The 19,820-nt window shown below is 39.2% G+C and overlaps 3 protein-coding genes across 6 annotated transcripts; all 3 read left to right on the forward strand.

The window, feature by feature from the left end:
• Positions 1-6,570, forward strand: LOC100122296 (multidrug resistance-associated protein 4). Its single transcript, XM_032599329.1, has 16 exons — positions 1-251; positions 585-695; positions 1,225-1,359; positions 1,445-1,649; positions 1,738-1,963; positions 2,040-2,196; positions 2,276-2,525; positions 2,606-2,800; positions 2,874-3,160; positions 3,237-3,420; positions 3,492-3,835; positions 3,914-4,224; positions 4,305-4,535; positions 4,615-5,174; positions 5,247-5,894; positions 5,989-6,570. The coding sequence occupies exons 1-16, from the start codon at positions 178-180 to the stop codon at positions 6,064-6,066; spliced, it is 3,996 nt and encodes a 1,331-aa protein (XP_032455220.1). The 5' UTR covers positions 1-177; the 3' UTR covers positions 6,067-6,570.
• Positions 6,571-7,441: 871 nt separating this feature from the next.
• Positions 7,442-14,339, forward strand: LOC116738565 (multidrug resistance-associated protein 4-like). Of its 4 annotated transcripts, none has more exons than XM_032599334.1 (16): positions 7,442-7,634; positions 7,948-8,126; positions 8,265-8,375; positions 8,441-8,572; positions 8,645-8,846; positions 8,917-9,142; positions 9,212-9,368; positions 9,451-9,700; positions 9,771-9,953; positions 10,032-10,318; positions 10,378-10,561; positions 10,644-10,984; positions 11,063-11,322; positions 11,390-11,620; positions 11,706-12,238; positions 12,302-13,634. In XM_032599334.1, the coding sequence occupies exons 2-16, from the start codon at positions 8,053-8,055 to the stop codon at positions 12,914-12,916; spliced, it is 3,786 nt and encodes a 1,261-aa protein (XP_032455225.1). In that variant the 5' UTR covers positions 7,442-7,634; positions 7,948-8,052; the 3' UTR covers positions 12,917-13,634. The 4 variants fall into 4 exon arrangements, with proteins under 4 accessions (XP_032455225.1, XP_032455224.1, XP_032455228.1 ...); XM_032599335.1 differs by lacking the exon at positions 7,442-7,634 and having other exon boundaries at positions 8,008-8,126; positions 9,451-9,528; positions 9,652-9,700; positions 12,302-14,339; XM_032599333.1 differs by having other exon boundaries at positions 7,564-8,126; positions 12,302-14,339.
• LOC100122281 (multidrug resistance-associated protein 4) lies at positions 13,985-19,751 on the forward strand. Its single transcript, XM_008216550.4, has 16 exons — positions 13,985-14,091; positions 14,578-14,688; positions 14,766-14,897; positions 14,963-15,167; positions 15,240-15,465; positions 15,536-15,692; positions 15,760-16,009; positions 16,080-16,271; positions 16,336-16,622; positions 16,686-16,869; positions 16,951-17,315; positions 17,383-17,651; positions 17,735-17,965; positions 18,039-18,574; positions 18,652-19,247; positions 19,310-19,751. The coding sequence occupies exons 1-16, from the start codon at positions 14,018-14,020 to the stop codon at positions 19,338-19,340; spliced, it is 3,846 nt and encodes a 1,281-aa protein (XP_008214772.2). The 5' UTR covers positions 13,985-14,017; the 3' UTR covers positions 19,341-19,751.
• Positions 19,752-19,820: the final 69 nt, after the last annotated feature.

Below are 19,820 nucleotides of genomic sequence, written 5' to 3' on the forward strand. Positions count from 1 at the left end.
CAGTGCTCGGGCAGACGCGGAGCCGTTCGCGCGGTTTTCCGTAAGGCCGCTGCAACGTTCAATATTTATATATGCATGTATATATAGGATAGAGTCTCGGTTCACCGGGTATACTTAGTGCGTCGTGCTGCGACACGATGATCTCGCGGACGACGACGCGAAGAAGAAGCTAGAGATATGGACTCGACGAAAAAGTACGAAAATCCGAGCCCCAGGCTCTCGGCCAACGTCCTCAGCAAGATCCTTTTTTGGTGAGAGATCCTTCCTACATGTTGTCCGCGTATACCTATACCTGTATTATATATAGGTGGAGTGGAGCCACAGGTGCGACGCGATTTTTCGGTGGTTTAGTTTTTCGTTCATCGAATGGGATACCTTCTCTGATGGTGTGTACTTATGTAAGAGTCTCTAAATAAAATTGCGCAAGTGGTGCTGGTCATTGCGTGTTTCCACTTGATTCAGTTGTGTTGATTGATATAGAAGAGGCTCCGGAGAACACACAAACAAGCAGATCAGGCCTTGAGTGATGAGTTGCAAGTTCAGAAGATCAAGCGATGACACTGTGTTTTCCTTATGTGTTTCAGCTGGCTCAACCCGCTGTTCTGGTATGGAAGGAAGCACGACCTTGAGACTAAGGATCTGCACAATGCTCTGCCCGACGACCTCAGTGAACCACTGGGGAACAAGTTGGAAAAGTAAGCTATGATTGTGTGATGAAGAAGTAAATCCATCCAGTCAAAAGAGATAAGAGGAATTTTTCTTTGACTGAGCGTTGTTTAGTAGTATGTGCTACTGCACATGGCATTGCAGTGTGATTACTTAATTGTGCAATGGCCTTGCATTTTATGTTAAGCTGAATGTTGCTTGCTTAGGTATAACATGACTCGAAGAAAATGAATAATTAAAAGAAAAAAAATCGAGCAAAGGCATTGATTTCATAACATAACTAAGAGCAGTGACTTGTTGACTGTTTTAAAATTTTAATAAGATAGTAGAAATGTACTTATCAATGATTAGGATTTGAAAAATTCTTAAGATTTTAAACTATATACTTGCATATCGAGGAAATTTTAAATAAAAAAATTATTCCGCACTGACCTCTCCATAAAGGAAAAATCTCTTTCAAGATTAGCTATCATTTGAAAAATCTTGTCATTCTTGTTAATCTTGTGTTTTAATGTAAAATTTTCTTATATACTTATGGAAAATTATTGCTTTTTCTAGATTCTGGAAGAGAGAGGTGGAAAATTCTCAGAAGGGCAAAAATAAGCCTAGTTTGCTGAGAGCCATTCGAAAAACTTTTGGCTGGACCTACTTTCAATATGCAGCGCACATTTTATTTTTAACTATAGTTGTAAGGTGAGCCCTAAGCATAAATTTAAATTAGAAAAATTAATTTTTTCTTTAAATTTACAAGTAGTAATTTAATACATTGATTCAACAGAGTGGTGCAACCATTGACCCTTGGTGTTCTGATTTACCATTTTGACCCTTGTTCGACAACGACGACGGCCGATGCTTACCTTCTTGCCTCCGGTGTTATCGTGATGGCCCTGTTGCAGGCGATTTTGGGACATCACTCCAATTTCGGTCAGTTGGAAATCGGTATGCGTCTCAGGGTCGCATGTTCATCTTTAATTTATAGAAAAGTAAGTACATAGAAATAGCGAAAAAGTAATCTTCAAAAGTCGAATTTCGAATTTGAAAACGTTTTTATAAAATTGAATTATTTTTTAGATCACGCGTTTATCCTGTTCAGCTGCTGGCCAAGCCACGGGAGGTTTAATTATTAATTTATTGTCGAACGACGTGGCCAGATTTGAGCAACTCTTTGTATTCCTTCATTACATATGGGTAATGCCTCTACAAGGAGCTGTGATAGCCTACTTAATTTGGAGGCATGTTGGCGTTGCTTCGCTAGCTGGAGTGTTTTTAATGACGATACAGACGATTCCTGTACAAGGTAATAATACAAAATTTATTAAAAATAACGTTGCTAATCATTATATGATCAATTACCAAGTATAAACTACTTTCAGCCTATTGCGGAAAGATAACGTCGATATTACGCTCGAAAGTGGCTACCAGAACGGACGAAAGAGTTTTGCTGATGAGTGAAATCATCAATGGAATCAAAGTTATAAAAATGTATACTTGGGAGAAACCTTTCGAGTTACTTGTGTCATTCACAAGAAAGTAAGAGATAAATAATTTTTTTTTACATCTTCGTTTTTGTGAAGTGAAACATGCAGTTACAAATTTCGAAATATTGCAGGCACGAAGTTGACGTTCTAACGACAACTTCTTACTTAAGAGGCATAAATTTGGCTTCATTTGTGTTCACCGAACGCACGACTTTATTTTTTACAATCGTAGCTTATGTACTTCAAGGATATTCGGTATCAGCTGATAAAGTTTTTACAATGGCGCAGTACTATAACATTTTACAACTGACCATGGCTATTATGTACCCTCGAGCGGTAGGCTGCGCTGCTGAGGCTAATATTTCTATAAGAAGAATAGAGGTATGATTACCAAATTAATTTATCGACGTAAAAAGATAAAAGTATAACGAATCTGTTGATAATATAAATTTTTTATGCAGAAATTTTTACTTTTGGATGAAGTGGAGCCGAACACGAAACCACTGGTGCCTAGTAACGACAATACAAGTATTTCGATAAAAAGCGTAAACGCTTCGTGGACAGAAAAATCTATCGCCAATACTTTGCATGACATTAACGTAACCATACCTCAGAATAAATTGTATGCTGTTGTGGGTCCGGTTGGTGCTGGAAAGGTACGAGAAATTTTTGAAAAATACTCTGTACTCCATCAGTAATAATCTTAGAACCGACTAATTTTCTGCTCAGAGTTCTTTTTTGAAATTAATTTTAGGCGAGCTGCGCGCATTAAGTGGCCAGGTGCTGGTTTACGGGACCGTTTCTTACGCGAGCCAGGAGCCCTGGCTTTTCGCCGGTTCGGTGAGGCAAAATATTTTGTTTGGTGAACCCTACATCGAAGAAAAGTACAAGAAAGTAACGAAGGCTTGCGCGCTTCTGACTGATTTCGAACAATTGCCTCATGGAGATAAGACCCTCGTGGGCGAGAGAGGTACGAGTCTCAGCGGTGGACAATGTGCCAGGGTTAATTTGGCTAGGTACTGATTTGGTTTTGTGCAAATTTATTATTTCCGTTTCAAGAGTGATCCAACTTGTTTTCTATAAATCTTATAGGGCTGTTTATCGAGATGCTGATATTTACCTGTTCGATGATCCTCTGTCAGCTGTGGATACTCACGTTGGTCAAAGTTTGTTTAAAGATTGCATTGACGGTTATTTGAAAGAAAAAACTAGGATTTTAGTGACGCACCAAGTGCAGTATTTGAAAGAGGTTGACACCATTGTTCTACTTACCAATGTAAGTTCACAAAACGCTTCATAGAATTTCTATTTTTCAATGTGAATTACTAGTAACTTGAAAATTCTCAGGGCCGAGTCGAGTTTCAAGGCGACTTTTCAAGATTTAGTAGCGATGAGAAGTACTTACGCCACCTACCCTCTGATGCTGAGGAGTCGGCGAAGACACCCACTGAAGAGCCTGAACCGACTGGTAGTATAGTCACTCAAGTTTCGGTCATTTCTAATAACGCCGAAGACGAGGATGACGAACCCGAGGAAACGGAGGAACTAGTTGCCAAGGGAAATATTGCTAAATCTCTGTACTGGAAGTACCTGAGAGCTGGAGGGTCATATTTCATGCTGTTCTTATTGGTCATATGCTTCATTCTGGCGCAGTTTTCGAGCAGTGGTTGTGACTACTGGATCGGATATTGGTAAATCTAGTTCCCTTTAAACTGGTTAATTTTACTGTTTTTATTTCATTGTGTAAATCTACAAATTTTATTGCGTAGGACTCGGCAAGAAGAACAACGACTACGAACTTTTATTAAAGCTACCAACTCGTCGGACTGTTTATCGGTACAACAAGTGGAAAGCATGTCTAATTCCACCCACTACGAAGAGTACAAATCTTCGACTTATTTGGACCCGATAACAGCTCTGTACGTTTACAGTATATTGATAATTGGCAGTATCGTTATGTCTACGGCGAAAAATATAGTTTTCTATAAGATCTGTATGAATGCAAGCAAGAATCTCCATAACACCATGTTCGCATGTTTACTTAGAGCGCCTATGCGTTTCTTCGATGTGAATCCTTCAGGTATAAGTTCATACATTTTGATTGACTTAATACGACATCGAATTATTGAATATTTAATTGACTATTTATCATCTTTGTAGGAAGGATTTTAAATCGCTTTTCTAAAGATACCGGTGCGGTGGATGAAACGTTACCAATGGCAATGTTAGAAGCGCTACAAATATTTTCCGTGATGATTGGAATAATGTTACAAGTACTTATAATAAACTGGTGGACGGTGTTTCCCATGCTGGTCATGGGTTTTTTCTTCCTACAAATTAGGAATATATATTTAGCTACTGCTCAAGATATCAAAAGGCTTGAAGGCAATGGTAAGATGCTTATAAACTTTCGAGTGAATCGCACGGTACTTTGAACATTCCTATAATTTTTTATATTTGTTATAAACAGCAAAAAGTCCAGTGTTTTCACACGCCAACTCGTCGCTCTCTGGCCTGTTAACAATCCGCTCAAGCGGCGCCCAGAAGATGGTCAGTCGTGAGTTTGATTCACACCAAGACGCTCACACGGCCGCTTACTTCCTGATCCTTGCCACCTCAACGGCTTTCGGTTTCTGGTTAGACATTGTGTCGATAGCTTTCGTAGCCTTCGTCACATATAGCTTTATAGTCGTCGACAGCAACGAGTTCTTTGCCGCGGACGATGGTTCCAAACCGTTCGCCGGCAACGTTGGTCTCGCTATCTCGCAATCGCTGATTCTTTGCGGAATGCTGCAGTATGGAATGAGACAAACCGCTGAGATGGTCGCTCAGATGACCAGTGTTGAGAGGATATTCCAGTTTACGCAGCTTGAGCAAGAGGGACCTTTTGAGAGCGAAGTAGGAAACAAGCCTAAGAAAGAGTGGCCAGACAAGGGAAAGGTCGAATTTAAGGGAGTGTATATGAGATACGCCGATGACGAGGACCCGGTACTGAAGAATCTTAGCTTTGTCGTTGAACCGGCAATGAAGGTGATTAATTTGAATGCATTCGAATTAAATTATGGTTTACAATTCTGTAAATAAAACGTTTTGTCATTGCAGGTGGGAATAGTTGGTCGTACAGGTGCTGGAAAGTCATCTTTAATATCTGCTCTATTCCGTTTGGCCAAGATCGATGGTTCCTTACTAATAGACGGCATAGATACAAAGAAGATCGGTCTTCTAGACCTTCGCAATAAAATCTCCATAATTCCACAAGAACCCATGCTATTCTCAGCACCTTTACGAGACAACCTTGATCCATTCCACGAGTTTGACGACGCTGATCTCTGGTCTGCTTTACAAGAGGTCGAGCTTAACAAGACCTTTATTTCACTGGATCATCCGGTTACTCGTAGCGGCGGTAATCTCAGTGCGGGCCAGCGACAGTTGCTCTGCTTGGCTCGTGCCATAGTCAAGAGGAACAAGATTTTAGTACTGGACGAAGCCACTGCCAATGTCGATCCAGCTACTGACGCTCTTATCCAAAAAACTATTAGGATGAAATTCAAGGATTGTACGGTGCTAACGATTGCTCACAGATTAAATACTATTATGGACAGTGACAAGGTGCTCGTCATGGATAGCGGACAGGCCGTGGAATTTGATCATCCACATAACTTGCTGCAACAGAACGACGGCTATTTCTCTAAGATGGTGCAGCAAACCGGCAACTCCATGGTTCAGCATCTCAAAGCTATAGCTGAACAGGTGGATTATATAGTCATACTTACTTTTTAAAAAAGAAAAGAATTACTTTAGCATAAATTCATTTGTAATGAACGCTTTCGTTACTTTGTTTCAGGCTTTCAAAAAAGACTTAACGGACAACTCGATAGTTTCAGTTCCTGAGGATCAAACAAAGAAAGATGCTGTAGATTAAGATTTGCGATCAGATAAATACTTAATTTTTTTTAAGATGAAGTTTATAAGTTTTATATTTAAATACTCGCCTTTAAAAAACTCCTACTGTGAGTATTTTTCGAATGAAGTCGCGTGATTCCAAACGACTCGCGAGTGCTTATAAAACTTAAATCATAAAAGCAGCGCAAAGTATCTACTGAAAGTACGTTTTATGTACCTTTACATTTATTAGTATATTTTTTTAACGTGAATATTTAAAATTTAAGACCTTAAGCTTCGATCGTAATCACATCAGGTATTACATATTTTTACAATCCACCATTTCAATATGTAATTGATGCTTTAGACGTCCGACCCACTACGTAAATGAGTTGTACATTGTTTCGTGTGTGTGTGTATGTGTCTATATGTGTGCCTTACTTGGACCACTTCAAATTCAGAGCTATTTACAGACGATTTCACAGTATGACATGTGTATTTTGTTTATAAAAATATTTTCAATATACGCATTTCTGTGATGAGACATCAATTGTTATTATTTTTTCAATCCTACTTTATTTAAATGTAAATGTCTTGGTATAGTTAAACAAAAAAACCATTACTAGGCCATTTTTATTGTACATTGTAATAAAGCTTTAAACTTAACAGAGCAACGTTGTATGATGGCAATTCGTTTAAATGTGCTTTATTACTGACTCGACTGCGCAGAAGCGATTGAGATACTATATCGTATCGCAAGTCAGGCGAGACGAAGAGTACATATGGTGGGAGAAGAAACTGCTGTTTGTTTATTGGCGTCGGCATCCGTATAGGTGTGCCTCTATAAAAGCATAATCAGTTAAAAAATACGCTTAATTATTATACTCACGCTTGAGGGTCTTCATCTTAGTGATTCTTGGAATTTTCAGTGAAGAAGATCGTTAGACTCCGCCGTAACCAAGCTTCCTCATCTTTTAAAAAAACCATCAGCCTTCTGACGTGACTATCGAAACGTCTTGTTTTGTCCCGCGTTTCGCGTCCGGGAATATAAGGTCGGTTCGTTTCGTCTTTAGAACTTATAGTTCGATTTCAAGCGCGCGATTATGATTTGTTAAATGAGGACGATTTTACAATTATTAACAACACTTTCTCTCTGCGTTTTCTTAAAAGTGTGTACGGGAAATAGTACGGAACAAGGTAGATCATTCCGGGTGGAAGCTTAGATTGTAGACTGAGATCCAAGCAGCTTTATCCTCGGCTGCACGTCAAGTAGTTTTTGGGAGGGAGAGGGAAAGAGAGAGAGAGAGAGAGAAAGCGGGGGGGGGGAAGGACCCAGATGTGCTGCAGGCAGAGGACTCGGGTGTAATCGTAAAGGGAGTAAAAGTGCGTCTCTCGGATTCGCGCGGAAAAACATCGAGGAAAGATTGTCAGTTATACTAGAAACTAGATTTTATTCTTTTATTTTGAATATTCGCGCTTCTAGTATGGCGGACGGTATATTTACGTAACACTACAGTGCCTACAACCGAGAAGTCTGTCGCTCTCGAGATGCAACCCATACGCAGTGTATATAAACCCGTCAACAACGACTAGAACGCACATCGATGTGTTCGTACTTTGTAATCCTAATTTATACTCGCTTTGTATTTTATCTTCGCGTCTTCTTTTTTTGTTTCTTCACTTTACTTCAACGTTACTATTGTCAATGTCGATCCGTATAAAAAAAAAAAAAACTATTCAGAAATTACATCGAAACTTTCCATAATGTCAACGAACTCGTTTAGTTTTATATAATGCATTATCACGACTGCAATTCGCATAAGGAATCGGGAAAACCCGATTGTTCTTATCGCTGATAAAAATAATCTAAGCTATATACTGACGTGAGTGAGTGTCAATAGAGCGTTTGATTTATGCACAGCTATACCGGTTGTTTTTTGGCCACCAGTAAAATTCCTTGACGGGGACTGTAATTTGCCAGTCGACGATCATCCGCCCATGACTCCGAACACGGTGTTGTACTGCAATGGATGATAGCAAGAGATTTTGGAAACCGAATCCGAAATTAAAGTCGAATTTTTTCAGTAAATTGTTCTTCTGGTAAGATTAATCATTTTTAACTTCTTATGCGTGTTTTTATAGAATTTTCAAAAGTGTCTGATATCTGAAGTTAAATTATGTAACAAAACGACGTAAAAAAAAGGGTCGAGATAAACTCTTCGCCGTTTACTTTGGCAGGTGGTTGAAAGATTTGTTCTTGCATGGAAGAAAGCACTCTATAGTAGAAAGCGACCTGTACGATACGCTACCGGAACATCTCAGCGAAACAGTCTGCAATGAGCTTGAAAAGTAAAAAATAATTTTGTTCCCGTAGTTTTATAAAGTAACCATCTTTTAAACAAATATTTCGACAGATCGTGGAATGAAGAATTGTCGATGGCCGCGGCCGAAAGCGAAAAACCGAGGTTCTGGAACGCCATAATACGCACTTATAGACAGGAATTGTTTAAATGGTCGTTGTTGTCACTTGCTTGTACCATCGCAAAGTGCGTATACAATTTTGTCATGGCATTACACAATGCGCTCTTTTTTTTCAAATTAAATAATTTGCTCATTAGGATCCTGGTACCACTAGTACTAGAGCAGATTCTCTTGTACTTTCATCCCGCGTCGACGACAAGTGCCAGCGAAGCTTATTTTTACGTCACAGCTATGGTGTTTCTTCTGTTGACAGAGACTATTACTTGGTGGCATACCAACAACCTCATCGTACTGGGAATGAAGATGAGGATAGCTTGTACCTCGCTGGTTTACAGAAAGGTACAAGGAACAATTTTTTTCACACAGTTTCAAGGATAAAAAGCAAACAATAGAAACATTAATTATCCAGATGATGAGACTATCGTGTTCGTCCATCGGCGGAAGCTCAAGCGGAAGGATAATGAATCTCATGTCCAACGACGTGGGCTATTTCGAGATGCTGGTCATGTTCACACCAGATCTCGTAATCGTTCCGTTGGAACTGATCGTCACGACTCTGATTCTGTGGCGATACGTCGGTTATGCAGCTGTTGTCGGTATCGCTTTGATGATACTTCAAATATTTCCGACGCAAGGTATATGCGATTATTATCTTTCGCGACGACTGATTTATATTGAGTAATGAAAAATATATATTCATACAGCTATAATATACAAATTGACGCGGAAGTTTCGGGCGAAACTGAAAAATCGGATGGATCAAAGAGTTTCCAGAATAAGTGAAGTTATCGATGGGATTCGCGCCATCAAAATGTTCGTCTGGGAAAAGTATTTCGAGAAGCTCGTTTATCTTCACCGAAGGTTAATGAAAGAACTCATTTTTTTGAAAAAAAAACTGATGTGCAAGAAAGTCAATTATTAATAACGACTTTTTTTATTCTAGACGAGAAATCGAAGTCTACGTTAAACTGTCGGTCACGGTAGCAGTGGCCTGTGCTTTGGGCATTTTCGCGCATCGATTGTCAGTGTTTCTTTCAATTCTAGTCTATATACTCGATCACGGAACAGTCACAGCTATTACGATCGTAACCATGTGCCAGTATCTTTACAATCTGCGAATATCAATGACTTTTCGTTTTTACAGTGCCCTTCGCTATCTGGCTGACGTCAAAATTTCCATGAAAAGAATCGAAGTAAGTTTTATTGTTATCCCCACACGATATTAAGTTTATCACAATAATATTATAACGAAGATAACTTAAGGAGTTTTTACTGCTGGACGAGGTCAAATCGAGCATTAAATGCACTAAAACCGAGGAAAAGAACATTCTGCTGAATGGAGTGTCAGTTTCATGGAAAGCCGGGGAAAAAGTTCTAAGAGACGTTAATCTGAGCTTAAGTCGTGATAAGCTCTACGTCGTCGTTGGATCAGTCGGATCAGGCAAGGTTGAACATTTACTATTGTGGATTAACCCTGCTCACCTATAATGGAATTACTAAAATGAAGCCATCATCCGATTTTAGAGCACGTTGTTAAAACTAATGTTGGGCGAGCTTCAACCGATTTCCGGTGAAGTCAACGTCAACGGCAAAGTTTCCTACGCGAGTCAAGAGCCTTGGCTTTTTCCCTCCTCGATCAAGGCCAACATACTTTTCGGCAATGCTTACGACGATGAGAAGTACAGAAGAGTAACGAGAGCTTGTGCTTTGTCAGAAGACTTCAGTCAACTTCTCTACGGCGACAAAACCTTAGTGGCCGAAAGGGGATCGAATCTCAGCGGTGGTCAGTGTGCCAGAGTCAACATGGCAAGGTGAGATTGCATTTTTCGGATAGTTAAAAATTCTTTTCTGTTTCACATCTTTTTTGCAGAGCAGCTTATCAAGACGCGGATATCTACTTGTTTGATGATCCTCTATCCGCTGTGGACACCCACGTCGCAAAAAGACTTTTCCAAGACTGTATCAACGGTTTACTCCGAGATAAGATCCGAATTCTTGTCACGCATAATTTACAGTACCTCAAAAATGCTGATTCAATTATTTTGCTCGCTGACGTAAGACCTTGAGGATGATTAGGAACAATTTTTATTTGCCGAATTAGGCTGAATTTATGACTTTGAGAGACCGTGTTTTCAGGGTAAAATTGAATTTCAAGGGACGTATTCGGATTTTCGACAGCAGGATAAGTATCGGAGCTACTTGCTCGCGATCTCGGAAGAAGAAACTTCAACGGTTATTGAAGATAAAAGAGAAAATGATGTGTCGAAGGTCGTTCCAGACTTGGTTTCGAAGAAGGCTAGGGAAAACGATGAGCCAAAAGAGACCGAAGAACTGTTGGTTAAAGGATTCGTTGCCAAGTCCTTGTACTGTAGATACCTTAAAAATATCGGCTCTTATCCGACATTGTTCTTCACGGCATTTATCTTCATTTCTTCGATTCTGCTGGTCTCAGCATTCGATTACCGTCTGGTCATGTGGTAGGTATTAAAAAGTTGTCGAATATAAACACTACACAGTGAGATTCATCTCATCCAGTCAGCTCTCTATCACTTCAGGACCAGACAGGAAGAAATCGTTTTAAGAAACTCTAGATTCAATGTTACACGACTTGAAGATAACCAGGAGAAGACTTTCTCCTACGTACAAAATTCGTTACACGTTTGCGGGGCTCTAATAGCAGCCGTCGCAGTCACGGCAATTGTCAAGAACATCGTGTACTTCAAAGGTATGCTTACTGCCAGTGAAAATATTCACAACAGCATGTTTGCTAGCTTAATTCGAACCCCATTGAGATTCTTCGATGTCAACCCAGCTGGTGAGTATAGAAATTGTAAAACTAAGATCTATCATATTTTTACTGAATTTTGTACATATTGATATAGGTAGGATTTTAAATCGCTTTACGAAGGACGTGTACAGCATCGACGAATCGCTGCCTAAAGTTGGCTTCGATGCGATCGATAACCTGTTCAGTTGCGTCGCCATAATACTGCCGATTTTAATAGTCAACTGGTGGAACGTGTTTCCAGTGATCATAGCAATATGTTCTTACTACAGTTTGTGGAGAATGACAGTATCTACCATCGTAGGCCTTAGAAAATTGCAGAACAATGGTATAATGCCACGTACATTTAAATTCAAATAAAAACTGACTGAAAATCCATAACGTTCAAATCCATCAATTCAAATCTGTTAAAGCTAAAAGCCCAGTCCTCTCGCACGCAGCCTCGTCACTCTCTGGTCTGTTGACGATCCGGTCTTGCGGTAGTCAGCAACTGGTCAGCCGAATCTTCGACTTATGGCAGGATCGACACACCTCGGCATACTACCTAACGATGATGTTCGTAACATCGTTCGCGAGATGTTTGGAACTGATGACGTCTTTCTTCTGGGTTGCCGTAGCTTATGGAAGTGTTGCTCTAAAAAATGACAACGTTTACATGAGCGACGTTGGTTTGACGCTACTTCAGCTCAGGTCCATCGGCTTCCTGATACAGCTGTCCTTTAGACAGACGACGAATGTCATGCAGGAGATGACAAGTACTGAGAGGATTTTTCAGTTCATCGATCTGGAGAGGGAGGATGACGCGGAGGTCGAACTTCCCGTTAAAATTGGTAAAGAATGGCCGGAGAGAGGTGAAGTCATTTTCGAGCACGTGTATTTGAAGTATTCTAAAGAGGCTGAACCAGTTTTGAAGAATCTCACTTTTTCGATCCAACCTCGAATGAAGGTAAGGCTTGCATTGTTATTATATTTCATCATTCAAATGTACTATACATCTATGAAATTTCAGGTAGGAATAGTAGGACGCACAGGTGCTGGAAAATCGTCCTTGATATCAGCTCTGTTTCGCCTGACCAACTTCGACGGCACAGTCTCGCTTGACGGGATTGACATCAAGAAAATCGGCTTATCCGATTTACGAAGCCGCATCTCCATCATCCCTCAGGACCCAGTTTTATTCTCAGCGACATTGAGAGACAATCTCGACCCGAAACACGAGTTCGACGACGCGTCGCTCTGGTCAGCTCTGGAGAAGGTCGAGATCAGCAAGACGTTCGATAGTCTGGATCGTTGTATTGAAAAAGGTGGGCGTGATCTCAGTGTCGGACAGCGTCAGCTTCTCTGTTTAGCTCGGGCCGTTGTCAAGAGAAACAAGATTCTGGTGTTGGATGAAGCTACTGCCAACATCGATGCTGCTACTGACGAAGTAATTCAAAAGACCATCAAGGTTGCTTTCGAAGATTGTACGGTGTTGAAGATCGCTCACAGACTGAATACGATCATGGATAGCGACATGGTACTGGTGATGGATAACGGAGAAGTTGTAGAGTTTGACCATCCGTCGGTTCTTCTGCAGAAGAGCGACGGTTACTTTTTTAAGATGGTACAGCAAACTAAACGATGATTTATTAATTCCCAAGCGGAAATAATCTTATTCACATAATTGTTAATAAAACTTTAGCTTTTATTAGCTTTTATTAGATTTACATAACCATTTATAAAGTGTGGAATTTGGACTCTAATAATAGTTTATAACACTTATTAATGTTTGAAAGATTTGATTATATACTTTTTAATTTTACAAATGTTTTTAAACTTTTATTAGGTTTTAATACTTTTTTGAGTGTGTTAAATAATCTCCTAGAAAAAAGCTTAAAACAGCTAATAACAGCTATTAGATCTTACTAGAGTTTACTAGCTTTTATTAGTATCATTGTGTGTTTTTAAAAACATTAAAACCAAGTGATTAAAGAATTTTTTTTTTTAAGATATTAGAAGACAAAAATAAAAGTAATTTATAAAATTTTATAGTAGTTATTAGCTTTTTTGGAGGTCACGCATTTATTTATTTTTGTGTCAGAATATATCGAAAATTGAATAAAAGCTAAAAAAAGTTAATAAAATCTGTAAAATATTACTAACCGTTATTAGAGTCCAAAATCTACATATTATAAATCGATCATAAAACTTATTAGCATTTATAAGATTTTTTTTTGTAAATACGCCTGGGTTAATGAGATTTTCGTATGCAAAAAATAATTTGTACGTAAAATACTTAATTACTTGTAAATATGTTTGTGAATTAATGCATTAAAAATAATTGTAAAACAATAACAATACGATAAAAAAGCGTATAAATAAACAATATCTTTCTTATAAAAATCGTCGCGTGAAATAATCGATTTAACGAAAACGCGTGAGTCGCTTTAGAGATACATTGTAAGTAATGACTGCACATTTGCATATAATTTTTCGTCGCGTTAGATTAATGTATGCACAATTGATCACATGAAATCAAGCGATTTTGTCTTGACAGACAATTATAATACGATTATCATATTTTAGTGGCGTAAAAACTGACTTTATTATCTTCGAGTTATCCAAGATAGCTTATTCCCATCAAATGACGTTAAAGTTGCCGCGAATTTCACTCGAGTTTTTCGCGTCGAAGCAGCGAGTCTAGTCAGGTAAAGTCGACGCTTGATCGCCGACAAACGATGCAGCGATGAAAAACACTGAAAAAAATTCCAAGCCAAATCCGAAGATCAAGGCATGCTTTATTAGTGAGTTGTTTTTCTGGTGAGTCTTGTAAATTTTTTCACTTTGCTTTTCAATCTCTTTTTATATTTCGAGCACTTGAGATTTTGGGTTCATAGGTTCATATAATTTTTGGAATAAATAAACTCGTATAATATGCATTGTTACAAAATCAACGAAGATTATGAACTTAATTGATAAGATTTACTGTGTGCAATGACTACATTTTGATGTAATGTTTTTATTCGACTTGTTTTGTTTGAGTTGAGATTAAAAAGTTTCAAAAATAAGTTGGGATTTTATTGAAAACTACAAATTATTTTTAAGTTCAGAATATTAGAATTTATATGTTGCTACTATTTAACTAGTTGCCGAACACTCTAAAAATAGATAACGCCACGCAAAAACTCACTTCGTTTACGTGCAAAACTGGTTTTCCACCGGCGTAATTGAAAATTAATCCTTATCAATGTATGCCATGTTCTCAAATTTTGTTGAATAATTTTTTATTTTCGCGCTGTACAATAGGTGGCTGAAAGATCTATTTTTATACGGAAGAAAGCACAACATTGTTGTGAACGATCTCTACGATGCTCTACCTGAAGATCTCAGCGAACCCCTGGGCAATGAATTGGAAAAGTAAAACTTCGAAATTCTTCTGAACAAAAAATATCAATTTCGGAGCTATCTTTAATAATTTGCATTTATTCTGACAGATCCTGGGAACATGAGTTGGATGAAGCCAAGGCTGAAAAAAGAAAACCAAAGCTGTGGAACGCCATTATAAAAACTTACAGACTAAAATTCTTGACCACTTCAGTGATACTAGTTATCTTTTCGGTTGCATCGTATGTCCTCTGCTCATTCAAATTCTGAGACTTTTTTTCTCATCTAATCAAAATCATATTAACAGAATCATGGCACCGATAGTACAGCAGGAACTTCTTCAACACTTCTTTTCTTCCTCAACGACAAGCGATACCCAAGCTTACTTGTGTGCCACAATTATGGTGTGTGTTATTCTTACTCAGACGTTTACGTTCAACCACGCCTTCGTCGGTCTATCGCATTTAGGGATGAAAGCTAGACTCGCCTGTACATCTCTAATATACAAAAAGGTAACGTAAACAAATTTTCAGTCAAAAGCAGTACAAAATCAACGAGTTAAATCGTTTTGTGCCTATACATAGATTATGCGGTTGTCTTGTCACTCTACAATGGGAAAAACCAGTGGGAACATCATGAACCTCATGTCGAACGACGTGTCCAAGTTCGAATATTGGACCTTTTTCATTCCTTTCCTGGTGATAGTTCCACTGGAGGTGCTTGTCACGACTTACATACTGTGGTGGTTCATTGGATATGCCGCCTTCGTAGGCGTTGGGTTGATGATCTTTCAAACGCTTCCGGTACAAGGTATAATATCGCATAATTAAAAATATTTGAGTTACCGACTTGTGCAATAAAACTAAAGCTACAAGTTTAGTCGTCACTTATAGGTTGACGCTGAAGGGTCGATCCAAAATGACACCTCGAATGGACCAGAGGATTTCCACGATAAGCGAAGTGATCAGTGGAATTAGGGCTATTAAGATGTTCGTTTGGGAGAAACCTTTCGAGAAACTTGTGTACCACTACAGAAAGTGAGTTATTTTTATACACTATCGAAAAAGAACGAATGATAAATCAACAAATTCAAATAATTTCCAGACTAGAGATTAAAGTGCAAATGAAGCTTTGGACCATAATTGCGATGGTGTGCGCTCTGGGCGTTTTCGCGCATCGATTCGCAGTATTTATTTCGGTGTTATTCTACATGATACAGTACAAAACAATTTCAGTTATTACTGTTGTACTCGTGGCCCAGTACATGTTCGTCTTAAGAGCTTCTTTGATCTTCACGTTTTCCAATGGTCTTCGAGCCTTGGCAGACGTTAACGTCTCGATGAAACGAATCGAAGTGAGTTTCGTGAAAGATTTTACAAAATCGATTACGATAATGAATATTTATTTATACATAATACTTCCAGAATTTCCTGATGTTGAACGAGATGGAATCGAGTGTTCGGAGAAACGAACTTAAAAGCGATGCAGCTATCGTAATAAGACACGTAACAACTTCGTGGCAGACAGACTTGATTGAGAAAAGTCTCGACGATGTTCACGTCAATGTCGATCGCGATAAGCTTTATGTCGTAATCGGCTCAGTCGGCTCAGGAAAGGTTTGTGCGAAAATTACGATTTCACTAGAATAGACTGATAAACTGTTACTGCTTCTAAATTTAGAGTACCTTACTGAAGCTAATCCTGGGAGAAGTTAATCCAATTCAAGGTGAAGTTCACGTCAACGGAAGAGTCGCCTACGTTAGTCAAGAGCCATGGCTGTTCGCAGCTTCGGTGAGGGATAACATACTATTCGGAGAAATCTACGACGAGGAGAGGTATGAAAAAGTGACTAAAGCTTGTTCACTGATGGATGACTTCAGTCAGTTGCCCTACGGTGACAGAAGCTTGGTGGCCGAGAGAGGGTCGAATCTCAGCGGCGGACAGTGTGCTAGGATCAACATGGCAAGGTGAAAATTAACTTTTTCTTCAAATTAAAAGCTTGATTAATAATTATTAACATCCTTTTACAGGGCAGTTTACCGAGACGCTGATGTATACCTGTTCGATGACCCTTTATCCGCTGTGGATACGCACGTGGCTAAAAGACTGTTTGAAGAGTGTGTCGATGGTTTGCTGAAGAGTAAAACGAGGGTTCTAGTTACTCATAATTTGCATTATTTGGAGAGAGCCGATACGATTATCTTGATCGATAATGTAAGACGTCAATTATTGTAAGCACATATGAAATTATAAATACGAACTTGATTTTATGACATGTGCTTTTACTGTTGTTAGGGAAAAGTCGAATTTGTGGGATCTTATTCCGAAATTAACAAGATTGGGAAATACGCGCTACTATCGTCCGATAATCTGAAAAGAGACCAGACAGTCACGGACGAAAATGATGAGTCAACGAGATCTTTCGATAAGATCAACTATGAGACCAAATTAGACTCGTTTAAAAATAACAACAATAACAGCGGAGAGGATGACGAGCCGAAAGAGACCGAGGAGCTTTTGGCTAAAGGATGCGTTGCCAAGTCAGTTTATTGGAGGTATATTCGCGCGTCAGGATCTCTGTGCACACTGTTTACGCTCATTTTTTGCTTTGTTCTCTCGACATTTATGACCTCTGCGTTTGATTATTCACTCGTTATGTGGTAAGTATACATGGATGAAAAGTGAAGCTCAATAGTGAATCTTCTAAAAATTCTTATCTTCGCGTAGGTCCACGCAGAAAGAAGCGGCATCGAATAACAACTCGATTCAAAGTTCGAGAAACGAAACCGATTTCGAGGAAAATCATGCGATTCTTTCTCAAGTCGAAAAATTTCTCTATATTTGCGGTTCCTTGATCGCAGCTGTCATTCTCATGTCGATCGTTAAAAATATTTTATACTTCAGAGCTACGGTTAACGCTGGCGAAAAAGTGCACAATAGCATGTTCGCCAGTATTCTGCGAACACCCTTGCGATTCTTCGACGTCAATCAGTCCGGTACGGGTACATCATCTCTTACGAGAATATTCTTATCAATTATGACCGTTATTTATATATTATTGCTTGAATTTCGTTCGCAGGCCGAATTCTAAATCGTTTTACCAGCGACACAGGCGCTATGGACGAACTACTACCTCGAGCCTCATTCGACGCTGTTGACAATATATTGAGTTGCACAGCAGTACTGCTACCTGCTCTAATAGTCAGTCCGTTGAATGTTATTCCGTCGGTGATCGCTGCGTTTTTGTTCGTAAAATTCGGCAGCATCTACTTCACCACTAGTCAAGCTATCAAGAGAGTAGAGAGCAATGGTAAGCTTCATTTACAACTTCTCGTGTACAATTGCATAACGTTACTCAAAGATGAATATTTTCACATCTTTAGCCAGAAGTCCAGTTCTATCTCACGCAGCGTCGTCCCTCTCAGGCTTACTTACAATCCGTTCCTGCGGCTGTCAGAATTTGGTCACTCGAATTTTCAACGAACGTCAAGATCGTCACACCTCGGCATTCTACCTGGTCCTTCTGACCTCCACAGCGTTCTCAACGGGCCTGGAGTTGATAGTTCATTCACTCTGGATTTTCGCAGCCTACAGTAGTCTAGCTCTGAAGAACACCAGCAGCATCCCCATCGGTCATGTATGTTTGGCTCTTATGCAGCTTCGCAGCATCGTCTTCATATCCCAGTGGTGCATGAGACAGACTGGTGAGACCCTAAATCTGATGACCAACGTGGAGAGGATGTTCCAGTTCGTCGATCTGGAAAAAGAGATCGACGCGGAAATCGAGCCTCCTATCAAACCGAAGACGGAGTGGCCGGATAAAGGTGAAGTGGTGTTCGATAATCTGTACCTGAGCTACTCTGATAATGCGGAACCTGTTCTGAGGAATCTCAATCTCAAGATTTCTGCTGGAATAAAGGCATGGGCAGTTCCAAACTTCAATTTGACTTGGGGGATGTACGAAGAAGCGATTACTAAAATTCAAAAATTTTGCAGGTAGGGATAGTCGGACGCACAGGGGCTGGAAAGTCATCGTTGATCTCAGCTCTGTTCCGACTTGCCAAGATCGATGGTACCTTGTCGATTGATGGTATCGACACGAAGAAAATAAGCTTGTCCGATCTGAGAAGTCGTATTTCCATCATTCCTCAAGAACCGGTTTTGTTCTCTGTATCCGTGAGGGATAATTTGGATCCCAATCACGAGTTTGACGACGTGACGCTCTGGTCGGCTTTGGAACAGGTCGAACTGAACAAAACCTTTGATTCCCTGGATCGTAATATTGATCGAGGTGGAAGTAATCTGAGCGCTGGTCAACGTCAGTTGTTTTGCTTAGCTCGTGCCATTATCAAGAGGAACAAGATTCTGGTGATGGACGAAGCTACTGCCAATGTCGATCAAGCCACCGACGAATTCATTCAGAAGATCATCAGAATTGTGTTCAAGGACTGCACTGTGATGACGATAGCTCATCGGTTGAACACCATAATAGACAGTGACAGGGTTCTGGTGATGGATCATGGACAGGCTGTGGAATTCGATCATCCCGACATTTTGCTTCAGAGAAATGGTTATTTCTCGAAAATGATCAGGTATATTATAATATAAGTGAGGTTGGTTATTCAATTTATTTATATTATTAATACTGTTGCAGACAAACAAATCAAGATCTACGAGATGGCTAAGCAGCCAAGGAATCATTGATAATTTTGGATACAACAGAAGTTGGAAAGCTTCAGATAAAATTTCCGATCGACTGCAAACATTAAATCAGTTCGTCAATTCGCTGTTTGTTTAGTATAATTCATATCATTATCTTGCGACTGCATTATTTAAATTTTAGCAGCTGTTGAAAGGCGAATATCAATTCGTTGTTATCCTCTATTCTAATTACAAATACAAAACTTGGAGATTTCGACTTACAAGTTCCCTCACATTATATATAATGGTAAAATCAATACGTGATAAAAGCCAAGGGTTACAGTTGAAAATTGTACATACTTATCAATTGATCACAACAAATGTGATCACTATATGTCAGACTTTAACTCGAAAATGTTTTTTATAAACTTGTAATAAACGCAGACAAGAAATTATCGATATCTAATCACCCCTAACTAAGCTAACGCTGAGTATAAGTAACCATAACTCTAAAAACAAATTAC

This window comes from Nasonia vitripennis, chromosome 4 (genome assembly GCF_009193385.2).
Source record: "Nasonia vitripennis strain AsymCx chromosome 4, Nvit_psr_1.1, whole genome shotgun sequence".
NCBI lineage: Eukaryota > Metazoa > Arthropoda > Insecta > Hymenoptera > Pteromalidae > Nasonia > Nasonia vitripennis.

Coding starts and splice junctions, on each gene's coding strand:
- LOC100122296 (XM_032599329.1), top strand. CDS start 178: ATGGACTCGACGAAAAAGTACGAAAATCCGAGCCCCAGGCTCTCGGCC. Junction 3,161..3,236: donor GCCAGGGTTAATTTGGCTAG/GTACTGATTTGG, acceptor TAAATCTTATAG/GGCTGTTTATCGAGATGCTG. Junction 3,836..3,913: donor GACTACTGGATCGGATATTG/GTAAATCTAGTT, acceptor TTTATTGCGTAG/GACTCGGCAAGAAGAACAAC.
- LOC116738565 (XM_032599334.1), top strand. CDS start 8,053: ATGGATGATAGCAAGAGATTTTGGAAACCGAATCCGAAATTAAAGTCG. Junction 8,127..8,264: donor TTCAGTAAATTGTTCTTCTG/GTAAGATTAATC, acceptor TTACTTTGGCAG/GTGGTTGAAAGATTTGTTCT. Junction 8,376..8,440: donor GTCTGCAATGAGCTTGAAAA/GTAAAAAATAAT, acceptor ATATTTCGACAG/ATCGTGGAATGAAGAATTGT.
- LOC100122281 (XM_008216550.4), top strand. CDS start 14,018: ATGAAAAACACTGAAAAAAATTCCAAGCCAAATCCGAAGATCAAGGCA. Junction 14,898..14,962: donor GTTATCTTTTCGGTTGCATC/GTATGTCCTCTG, acceptor TCATATTAACAG/AATCATGGCACCGATAGTAC. Junction 17,966..18,038: donor CAAGAGAGTAGAGAGCAATG/GTAAGCTTCATT, acceptor TCACATCTTTAG/CCAGAAGTCCAGTTCTATCT.